The 12,303-nt window shown below is 37.5% G+C and overlaps 1 protein-coding gene across 6 annotated transcripts in view; it reads left to right on the forward strand.

The window, feature by feature from the left end:
* Positions 1 to 12,303, forward strand: part of INTU (inturned planar cell polarity protein) — an 84,433-nt gene that overhangs the window by 44,417 nt on the left and 27,713 nt on the right. For 5 of the 6 annotated variants that reach the window (XM_064585035.1, XM_045880478.2, XM_054508767.2 and 2 more), the window contains exons 6-7: positions 1,711 to 1,800; positions 10,086 to 10,163. In XM_064585035.1, coding sequence (XP_064441105.1) covers positions 1,711 to 1,800; positions 10,086 to 10,163 — 168 coding nt within the window. The remainder of the gene's footprint in view (positions 1 to 1,710; positions 1,801 to 10,085; positions 10,164 to 12,303) is intronic. The other variant, XM_045880479.2, reaches the window with a different exon arrangement.

The raw sequence follows: 12,303 nt of genomic DNA on the forward strand, positions 1-12,303 counted from the left end.
CTGAAGGCAGTCGCCTAACCAACTGAGCCACCCAGGCGCCCTCCTTTTATTTTTTTAAAGAGCTTTATTGATATATAGTTTATCATACAATTCTCCCATTTAAAGTGTATGGTTTGGTGATTATATATTCACAGATATGTGCAACCATCACGAGTCAATTTTAGAATATTTTCATCACATCCAAAAAAAAAACCTGTACTGGACATTTCATGTTAATGAAATCATAATATGTGGTTATTTGTGATGCTTCTTAGCATAATGTTTTCAAGGTGCAGGCCTCCTTTTTAATCTTATTGGAAAGAAAATTTGTTTTAAGTTTCTCCATGTGGATTTGATTTTTTTCTTTTCACTTTAAAGTGAAAGATGTTATTTTATTTGATGTTTAGATCTTGTTATTAATGATAAGATATGGGTTAAACATGGGAAACAGTAATATTAGGTAGAAAAACTTTTTTGTGAAACTATAAATATGAAAATGATGATTATTTCAGGGATTCCTTAGCAATACGTGTCTTGTATACACTGTTTTAAAACTGTAGTGATACTAATGTATGACTATAAAAAGAATCTAGTATTTGTCAAAAAGCATATATATTTTTAAACTTTTTTTTTTTAAGATTTTATTTATTTATTTGACAGAGAGAGACACAGCGAGAGAGAGAGCACAAGCGGGGGGAGTGGGAGAGGGAGAAGCAGGCTTCCCACTGAGCAGGGAGCCCGATGCAGGGCTTGATCCCAGGACCCTGGGATCATGACCTGAGCCAAAGGGAGACGCTTAACGACTGAGCCACCCAGGCACCCCTATTTTTAAACTTTGTTAAGGCAAAAGTAATACTCCTTTTGAAAAGAATCTATTTATGTTTAAAATCTCACACACTTATCTATTGCAGTATAGAAGATACATTAAATCCTAAGGACTCAACAGATAAAGACTGATATATGTATTCTAGTTTAAAGAAAAAAAACACTGAATATATTTTTATTTTATTTTCTTCCCACCACCTACCCGCACTACAGGATGGAATCATTATACTTTCTGTGTTTTCATAATTCATTATTATATCTCTTTTTAGATCACATTTAATTTGTTTTCCAAGTTGATTAAAGTATAATAAACTGCATATATGTAAAATGTACAATCTGATCAGTTTCAACAGAGATGTATAGACCCTGAAACCATCACCAGAATGAATATATACATTATTCTAAACATTTCCTTGAGAACATGTTTAAATCTGACTCATATTTTGGTTATTTGCTTATGTACTTATGTCCTGTATTGAATTATTATCTTGTGAGCTGGGACCGTGTCTTCCTTTTTTTGTAATTTCTCTTAATAAATCATGTTCATAAATAGGCAGCAAGAAAAGATTTGTTAAATTAGCCTATTAATGGAAGCTTTCTTTTGAAAAAAAATAGCATATAATCATTTAATGTTAATGAAAGAATTTCAATACTTTTTGCTGTAATAGTTCTACTTTTGTTTGACCAGAGCTTTTTGTAGGTTTTAAAAAAATATTTCAGAATATATTTTTGTTGTTATATAATTACTTTCCCTTTCTGTGTGGCAGTTAGGTATATGCCAAGAAATTTGTTTATTCAGCATGCAGTTCTTAAATCATACCATGTGTAATCTTTTATGAGTGACTGTTTATAATTTTATGACCGTTAAAGATATTCTAACTTTATTTTCACTCTGTTTTTTCTTAGCTCATCCCTTCTTTTAAATGAGAAACAAATCCATGTGGCTTATTGGAAAGAATCTGACAAGTTGTTGTTAATTGGCCTGCCTGCTGAAAAGTAAGTTGAGATCTTTTTTTAACCTTAAAATCATTTCTAAAATACTGCTAACAAAGTCTATTTCATTAAAATTATGATATTTTTGTCAAAAGCAAACTCCTTCAAACAGTTTCACAGTTTAAAAAGATCTGTTGCACCAGTGCAATAGCTACCATGTTAATTTGGTATTAAAAAATACAGAAAAGGGGCACCTGGGTGGCTCAGTTAGTGAAGCATCCAACTCTTGATTTCAGCTCAGGTCATGATGTCAGGTTCCTGGGGTCGGGCGCTGCGCTGAGCATGGAGCCTGCTTGAGATTCTCTCTCTCTCCCTCTGCCCTTCTCCCCACTCGCTCTTTCTCTCTTTCTCTCTCAAAATAATTAATTAGTTAATTAATTAATTAAAACAAAAACAGAAAAGTGCTGGGAACAATTAGTAAGGGCAGGGCTTTCAGTACACTTCCTTCTGAGATGTGGCCAGTACAGAAATGTCTGAGAGAATGACCTTCTCTGCTCAAACTTTTGACAAGTTCGTGGTTTGGATTTTATGTGTTCATAGTTTTTTACTGTTGGAGATTTTGGAGAATTATAGGTCAAGCAGAAAGGTGTTTGGCCCTGATGTTGAGCACCTTTGACAAAAATACAGTTGACCCTTGAACAACATGGGTTCGAATTGCATTGATCCACTTATATGTGGGGATTTTTTCAATAAATATATTGGAAAAATTTTTGGAGATTTGTGACAGTGTGAAAAAACTTGCAGATGAACTGCATAGCCTAGAAATACTGAAAAAATTGAGAAAAAGGTACATCATGAATGCATAAAATACATGTAGATACTAGTCTGTTTTATCATTACTACCATAAAATATATATAAGGCTATTATTAAAAGTTAAAATTTATCAAAACTCATAAAAATTTATCAAACACTTGGATAGAGCAATTCACAGTTGAGAGAGATGTGAACAAATGTAAAGATGCAGTATTAATTCATAACTGCATAAAATTAACTATAGTGCATACTGTACTACTGTAATAATTTCATTGCCGCCTCCTATTGCTATTGCAGTGAGCTCGTGTTATGATTATCTGCTTAAAACTTGCTGTGACACTGATCATCTCTGTATGAGCAGTTTGTCTTTCCAGTAAATTGTATATTGCAGTAAAAAGTGATTTCTCACAGTTCTTGTATATTTTTCATTGTGTTTAGTGCAGTGCATAAACCTGAATAACACCAGGAGACCCATATGAAGTGCCACTGGTAATGCTGGAAGTGCTCCCAAGAAGCAGAGAAAAGCTTATGACATTATAAGAAAAAGTTGAATTGCTTGATATGTACTGTAGATTGAAGTCTGCAGGGTGCCTGGGTGGCTCAGTCAGTTAAGCGTCTGCCTTCGGCTCAGGTCATGATCCCAGGGTCCTGGATCTAGTCCCGCATTGGGCTCCCTGCTCAGTGGCAAGCCTGCTTCTCCCTCTCCCTCTGCTGGCAGCTCCCCCTGCTTGTGCTTGTTCTCTCTCTCTGACAAATAAAGTCTTAAAAAAAAAAAAAAAAAAGATTGAGGTCTGCAACTGCAGTTGCCTGCCATTTCAAGATAAATCCAGCCTACGGGCCATTGTAAAAAAGAAAAGGAAATGCATGAGGTTGTCACTTCAGTTACGCCAGCAGGTGCAAAAGCACTGCACTTTTTGTGAAATAGCTTTTTATCATGTATTGAAAATCCAGCTTTTAGGTAGGTATAGGATTGCTATAAGAAAGGCTTACCTATAGACTCTAATATGATTTAAGAAAAAGCAGTCATTACATGACAACTTAAGGCAAAAAGAAGGTGGAGGATCTAAAGCGAGAGGATTTAATGCTGGCAAAGGATGGCTTGACAATTTTACAAGGAGGTTTAACTTTAAAAATGTCAAGATAACAGGAGAAGCAGATTCTGCTAAGAGACAGCAGATGAGTTCCCAGGTGCCATTAAGAAAATCAGTGAGGAGAAAGGATATCTGCCTCAAGGTTTTTAATACAGACAAAAGTGCCCTATTGTGGGGGAAAAAAATGTTGCATAGGACATTAGTAAAGAAGAAAAGTGAGCACCAGGATTTAAGGCAGGAAGGAATAGGCTAACTCTACCGTTTTGTGCCAACGCATTTGGGTTTATGATCAGGACTGCCCTTATCTATAAAGCTCGTAAACCCCAAACCTTGAAGGAAAAAGATAAATACCAGCTGCCGGTCTTTTGGTTGTACAACAAGAAGGCTTGGACATTGAAAACCCTTTTTCTGGATTGGTTCCACTGATGCTTTGTCCCTAAAATCGGAAAGTACTTTGCCTTTGAAAATTCTTTTGATATTGGACAATGCCCCTGGCCCCCCAAAACCCCATGCGTTCAACACTGAAAATGTCAGTCTACTTGCCCCCAAACACAGCATCTCTAATTCAGCCTCTAGGGTTCATTACACATGGTACTTGGTGGAAAGGATTGTCAGAATTGAAAGAATAGAAGAAAACCCCGATAGAACATCATGAAAGTCTGGAACAATTACACCACTGAAGATGCCATTGTTGTTATAGAAAAGGCCATGAAAGCCATCAAGCCTGAAACAATAAATTCCTGCTGGAGAAAATGGTGTCCAGATATTGTGCATGACTTCACAGGATTTATGAGAGCCAATCAAGGAAGTCATGAAAGAGCCAATTAAGGAAATCATGCCAAATCATGGATATGGCAAAAAGGTGGCAGGGCCGGGGAGGTGAAGGGTTCAAGATAGAGATCTTGGAGAAATTCAAGAGCTAATAGATACCACATCAGAGGGATGAACAGAAGCTGACTTGATGAAAATGAATACTTATGAACCAGTGCTAAATGATGAAGAAGAAGACATAGAAGAAGCAGCGCCAGAAAACAAATTGGTCAAATAAACAAATTATTATAGTAGATAATCTGGCAGAAGGGTTCTGATTATTCATGACTGCTTTGGACTTCTTTTACGACATGGACCCTTCTATGATATGGGCACTGATAACAAAGCAAATGGTGGAAGAAGGTTTGATATAATATAGGAATGTTTTTAGAGAAACGAAAAAGCAGAGAAATTACCATATATTTCTATAAAGTTACACCGAGTGTGCCTGCCTCTCTTGCTTCCCCTTCCTCCTCCACATCTGCTGCCTCTGCCGCCCCTGAGACAGAAAGACCAACCCCTGCTCCTCCTCCTCAGCCTACTCAACATGAAGATGATGGGGATGAAGATCTTTATGATGACCCACTTCCACTTAATGAATAGTAAATAATTGCCATGCCTATAGCTAATAAACTTACCTGTTGTGTATGTGTGTGTCTTCATGTGAAAATCTGATAATTGTACAGCAAGAACTGTGTCATCATCATCATCGTCTACATATTGATCGTGTAGAACACCATGTGCAAGACTCGTGTGGAAGGGAACAGTCTATCCTTACCTAGACATAAGGGGATTGATATTTAATATAAAACTAATAACGTGTTAGTTTTCTGTTTTATAATTTTGCTTTCAAAAAATTGTATTACCCGGCGCCGGTGCTGTTTCTCTCTCTCTCTCTTTCTCAAATAAATAAATAAATAAAATCTTTAAAAAAATATATATATATATTACCATACAATATGCCTCTCCTTCTTGTAATGGGGGAAAACTGCATATCAGTCTATTATCACAGGTAAGTGATTTTTTAAAAAATGTAACAGTGTTTCCAGTACTGTGTTATGTATATAATATGGTATTTCCTAAAAATGTGGGGTTTTTTTGTTTTTTTTTAAAGATTTTATTTATTTATTTGACAGAGAAAGACACAGCGAGAGAGGGAACACAAACGGGGAGTGGGAGAGGGAGAAGCAGACTCCCTGCCGAGCAGGGAGCCCGATGTGGGACTCGATCCCGGGACTCCAGGATCATGACCTGAGCCAAAGGCAGTCGCTCAACCAACTGAGCCACCCAGGCGCCCTTTCCTAAAAATGTTTTAATGATTCATTCTCTAGTGTATGGGTTAGGCTACCATGAAGCAATACTGTCAGTTACACTAGGGTACCATAAAGCAATCATATTGCTGCTGCTTCGTTATCAGTGGGTTGTCTGTAAATAGATATGAATTTCTTTTTAACATTATCTTTTCATTTTGGATGTTTAGTGTTAGTAACATGTGTAACATCTGTAGTGTCTTGTATTCTATAAGACAGTATTGACATAGGTACTAACAAATAGATGACTCATCTTGTAAACAGATGATACAAACTTGTATCGATTTCTCTTCTTATGGTTTTCTTAATAACATTTTAATAAACATTTTCTTTCCTCTAGCTTACTGTATTGTAAGAATACAGTGTATAATACATATGACATACAAAATGTGTTTTAATCAACTGTTTATGTTATCACTAAGGCTTTCAGTCAACAGTAGGCTATTAGTATTTAAGTTTTGGGGGGTTAAAAAGTTATACTTGGATTTTCAACTGCCTGGGGTATTGGGACCCTTAGCCCCTGCATTGTTCAAGGGTCAACTGTAACAAATATTTAACTTTAAAGTGACGTCTCTAATGGTATATCTTATATTATCATTTTCTCCTTCTTAACTTTTTGCAAGTATTTTGAAATATATCTTATTTTTATAGTTGGAGGTAAGAGCTGGGTTGACATTTATAATGAGCAGACCGTGAACCCAGGGACTGCATTAGGTAGTTTACATTCATTAATCTCATTTAATCTTCAAAATCATCCCCAGATGTACTTTGTGATCCCTGGCCCCATTTTATAAATGAGGAAAGTAAAACCAAGAGAAGATTAAATAACTTGCCAAAGGTCACATAACTGGCAAGAAGCAGAATTGCAAATTGAAGGAGAGTCTTTCTGAATTCTTTCTATTACATTGCTTCCCTAATGTCATTAGACATTAAAAGCTGTTGGGAAATGGGATAGGAATATGGAGAACAGCCCCAAGGAGAGGGATTTAACTAGTGTTAGACGAGTCTTGTGTCCCTGTTCAATGATTTTTTTAAAACTTGTAATTTAGACTCTTCCCTGCTTTAAAAAAAGTGGGCAACTTCTATTAAACTATGAACACATTTTAGTTTTAACTTTTTGGTCCATAGAATCATATATTATCTGCCAAATAGTAATCAAATATCAAAATAAATACTATAGTATGTGAATGACACAACTTTAGGGAATGCCAGTTTAGATAACTTTTCTTTTTTTTTTTTAAGATTTTATTTATTTATCTGACAGAGCGAGAGACAGTGAGAGAGGGAACACAAGCAGGGGGAGTGGGAGAAGCAGAATTCCCACCGAGCAGGGAGCCCAACGCAGGGCTCGATCCCAGGACCCCGGGATCATGACCTGAGCCAAAGGCAGACGCCCAACGACTGAGCCACCCAGGTGCCCCTAGATAACTTTTCTTTTGCTGTTTCTTTAAGCTTCCCAAGGAAGAAAAAAGTATTATAAAATGCATTATACAGCCAATCTGAACACAAATATGACTATTTTCTATTATTGATAATTTTGTTAACCAGATTTCTTTCATTATATAGCAGTGTATTAGTTACCTATTCCTGGATAACAAATTACGCCAAAACTTAGGGACTTAAAACAGTAGACATTTATTATCTCATAGGTGTTTTTGTGAGTCAGGAATTCATGAGCAACTTAGCTGGGTGATTCTGGCTCAGGATCTGTCTTAATGTTGCAGTCAAAATGTTGGCCAAGGACACAGTTATCTGAAGGCTGACCTGCAGCTAGAGCATCTGCTTCCAAGATGACTTACACACATGGCCATTATCAGGAGGCGTTAATTCCTTGCCACATGGATCTCTCCATAGAGCTGCTCGAGTGTCCTTACATGTCAGCTGACTTCCCCCAAAGCAAGTGATAAATAGATTTCTTCAAAATAGAGAAAGAGGGGAAGCTGACTTAGTCTTAGAAATGATGCAGTCATTTCCACCATATACTGTTTGTTAGAAGTGAGTTAACTAAGTCCAGCCCACACTCAGGGGGAGGGAAATTAAGCCCTACCTCTTGAGGGGAAGAGTATTGAACAATTTTTGGACATGTTTTTATACCACAAACAGGAACTCCAAAAGAGGCTACAATGAAAAATATCAAAACAATTGTGTTTTAAAGGTATCTAATTTGGGACAGAAAGAGATAAGATCTATCATGAATGCATGGTTCACATTTTTTTTAAATTTTGTTTCTGCTCTCATCTTTGTTATTTTCTTCCTTCTATTGCCTTTGGGCTTTGTTTGTTCTTTTTCTAGCTCCTTTAGGGGTAAGGTTCGGTTGTTTATTTGATACTTTTTAAAATTTATCAAGGTAGGCCTGTATTGCTATAAACTTCCCTCTTAGAACAGCTTTTGCTACATCCCCAAGATTTTGGACCATTGTGTTTTCATTTTCATTTGTCTCCTGTGTTTCTTGTGTGGTTCAGAATGTTTAACGTGAGGGGTAATGGTGCTGTGACATATACTACATGGTGTCTCTCTTTAACCAGCTAATTTGTATTTTTCTGTCTAAAAAGGGACTCTGAGGAACCCCTCTAGAGTGCTGCCTTAGGCCAGTGGGTTGGATTATGAAAAATACAGTTGTTTTGAAAACCGATTATAAGCTACTTTAGGATGTAATGGGAGGGTAAAACATTTGTCTTTCAACTTTTATAATAGCCCAAAAGGTAGACGAAAGAAAGCAGGTAATGCAGTGGTATGCTACACATAGTAGACAGACTAGGGTAAGGAAGGCCCAGCTAAGGAACTGAACAGAGACTGCTCAGCCACATTCTGATGCTACCAACCAAATTAATTATGCAGATAGGGACAGTTTGCAGGAGGGATTTTACCCTGAAGCCGAAAAAAGGTGGTCACAGCTGAGCTCTGGATCAAGGTTGTGCTGCATAGGGGATGTTCTAGCCAATTTCCCAATCTTTATTACTCGGTGGTAGGCATGGAGGGTGTCCCTAAATGTTAGTCATTCCTATCCTGGAGAACTTGGCTTGATAAATTGGAATGAATTTGAAGATCCCCTTTATTCCACTCTGTACCAGATTCTTTTCCTCATTCCATCTTGTTTCACATAACCGTGAAAGATAGGAATTATTGGGCGCCTGGGTGGCTCAGTTGGTTAAGCGACTGCCTTCAGCTCAGGTCATGATCCTGGAGTCCCGGGATCGAGTCCCATATCGGGCTCCTTGCTCAGCAGGGGGTCTGCTTCTCCCTCTGACCCTCCCCCCTCTCATGTGCTCTCTCTCATTCTCTCCCTCAAATAAATAAAATCTTAAAAAAAAAAAAAGAAAGGAATTATGATTCTAATATGTTCAAATTGAGAAATAGAGTATTGAGAGATCATGCACAAGCACCTCCTCAGTCCCAATTAATAGGTCTTTGTGCCTCCAATGCTGTGCGTGTGGTTAGTAATTGAAGTGGCAGCCCTGGGATTTTTTTCCCATTTGTCTTAATGCCACAGCCTGTGCATCTTCCTGTTTGCCACTGTGCCTTTTACAAGCAAAATGAGAAAAGTGCTACCCCACAGAAAATCGGGTGGGGTGTATAATCCAGGAATGTGTGTTTTCAGAGGGGAGATCATCTTCCTGTGATGGCTGCAGTGTACAGTGGGAAACCCAACCAGGAAGTCCTTGTGAGCTAGTAGAATAACTTCAGAACTAAGAAGATGGGTGCCCACAAGCAGGTTCTACTCCCTTTGTGTCCTTGCCCAAGTTACTTAATTTCTTAGGCCTCAGTTTACCCATCATATAATAGGAATAATAAGACCTACTTTGTAGAATTTTTATCAGGCTTCAGTGAAAAAAAATGTTAAGTCCATTTCTTTCTTCTACGTTCTTTCCTTTCTCTATTTCATTTAGGGGTGTCTTTGGTCACAGGAGTTGGGAGGTTCACTTGAGATCTGGGTAATACTGGAAAGTGTCAAGAATTTAGCATTTTTTTCTATGGGCCCAGGTACTGCACTACTTTATATGCATTAATTTTATGTAATCCTCAAAATGAACCTGAGAAGGGCTTAGTGATTATTGCCCCACTTTACACATGAGGAAACTAAACCCTAGAGAGGCTTAAATAATTTCTGTATAGGTGGTGATATCAAAGTCCCTACTAGACCCATGCTAGAACTCCAAATCTAGTCATCGGAGTCTTTAATTGCTAATACAGTAAACAGCCAGCTATACTAGCAGTTGACACACAGACTTTTCACATTCTTTATGTATAAAATGTAAAAATGTTCTGCTTCTTTTAGATATGTATCATTTGGTTATGTTATAAATGCATTTGTGCTTTTTTTAGAGTTCCTCTTCCTCAGCTAAGGAATATGATAGGAGATGTTGCCCAAACCTTAAAATTTATGTATGGTTCTTTAGATAGGTAAGTACTTCTGTGAATTGAATCTCAAGTTTTTGTTTATTTGTTTTTTTAAAAAAAACTTTTAGTCACAGAATAAACTGATGGTTACCAGAGGGGAGGTAGGTGAGGGGATGGGGGAAATAGGTGATGGGGATCAAGGAGTGTACCTGACGTGATGATCACTGGGTGTTGTATGGAGGTGTTGAATCACTATATTGTACACCTGAAACTAACATAACACTGTATGCTAACTATACTGGAATTAGAAGTTAATAAAAAATAATATTAAAAAATAATGAAGATGGGGCCCCTAGGTGGCTCAGTCGGTTAAACGTCTGCCTTCGGCTCAGGTCATGATTCCAGGGTCCTGGGATCGAGCCCCACATCGGGCTCCCTGCTCCGCGGGAGGCCTGCTTCTCCCTCTCCCACTGCTCCTGCTTGTGTTCCTGCTCTCGCTATCTCTCTCTCTGTCAAATAAATAAAGAAAATCTTTAAAAAAAATAATGAAGATATCAATGCTCATAAAAAATGAATCTCAAGTTTTAAGTGTATGATTCTTTTTTTTTAAAGTGAAGATATTTCTACTTTTTTTTTAAAGGTTTTATTTATTTGACAGAGAGAGAGAGAGAGCACAAGCAGGGGGAGCGGCAGGCAGAGGGAGAGGGAGATGCAGGCTCCCCGAGGAGCAGGGAGCCCAATGTGTGGGGCTCAATCCCAGGACCCTGGGATCCGGACCTGAGCCAAAGGCAGTCACTTAACCAACTGAGCCACCCAGGCGCCCCTAAGTGTATGATTCTAAATCCCTTTTGCACTTAATACTTTTCCTTGGTTGGCAAGTAGTTATTTGGGTTTTTTTCTTCTTCCTCTAATTTTTTCATCCTTTATTACTGGCTTTATTTTATAGTTCTAGGCAGTTTTTCACTTGATCCATTGCTTTTTCTTTTTTGGTCTCATGTTAGTTTAGTGAAATAATGTGAAATAGTGATAAAACCACAATTATATTCTGATTTGACATATTTCTTTTTTAAATATTTTTATTTTATTTATTTGACAGAGAGAGAGATAGCGAGAGCAGGAACACAAGCAGGGGGAGTGGGAGAGGGAGAAGCAGGCTTCCTGCCGAGCAGGGAGCCAGATGTGGGACTCGATCCCAGGACCCTGGGATCATGACCTGAGCCGAAGGCAGACGCCTAATGACTGAGCCACCCAGGCGCCCTGACATATTTCTACAGTAGCAAATGTACAAGCATTTCAAAACAGATACAGAAGAGATACAGAATTTTTTAAATGTTGTGTTTTTCTCTGATTTTATGAGAGCATTGTCAAATTTACTGTCCTAAAATGTGGTTCTTCTTAAAAAAATATTAGTAAAAAAATGCACTATTTAAATAAATAAATGACACAGTAAAAAAGGTATTGACTAGTTTCATGTGTATCATTTCATATCTTTTCTATACAATATGAATACAGTCCACATACTTTTTTAATATACATGGGCTCATATTATGCATATTTTTCCTGCTTCTTGCTTTTTTAACCTTATGGTAAAATATGATGCATCTTTCTTGATCTGAAGGAGGCAATTTGAGGTAACTTCAACATTTGAACCCATAAAATTAGGGATGAAAAATAGATCTTTCTGTTTGTGGGATTTTTCTAAGTCCCAGAACTTCAGTGAACTAAAATGATACCTTTACTTTCAAAGCCCTAAGAGTATATCAATAGAAAAATCCAAAAACAGTTTATACATTTTCCTAAACCATAGCGGCATCAGCTGTCTGTTTATCCATCATGGATCTTTGTTGTTGCTGTTCTCAAAGCAGCCTTGAAAGAATTTTCTGTGACTGTGCCATCGGTATTGTCTAGTTTGCAGAGTTCTCCTCCGAGCCTCTGAAGAGACACATCCCTCTCAAACCCAGTTACTAATTAGCATTTTCCAAACGTGTGAACTACAAAAGGCCGGGCAGCCACAAACAGTGCTTTTACCTTCTGTTAAATAAGAAAATTTTTAACCAATGAAGAGTAAGGGTATGGTTGTAAACTACCTCCGTAAATTTACACCGGGTGAGCAAACCTTGCTATGTTTTGCCTTAATTAAAGCTTTATGTTTTCATAAAACCAGAGATAATTAAAGATTAAATTCCTGCAATGAATTCCATAC

The sequence above is a fragment of the Mirounga angustirostris genome, unplaced genomic scaffold (assembly GCF_029215605.1).
Source record: "Mirounga angustirostris isolate CCGP_5_RB_7025 unplaced genomic scaffold, mMirAng1.0.hap1 SCAF_2, whole genome shotgun sequence".
NCBI lineage: Eukaryota > Metazoa > Chordata > Mammalia > Carnivora > Phocidae > Mirounga > Mirounga angustirostris.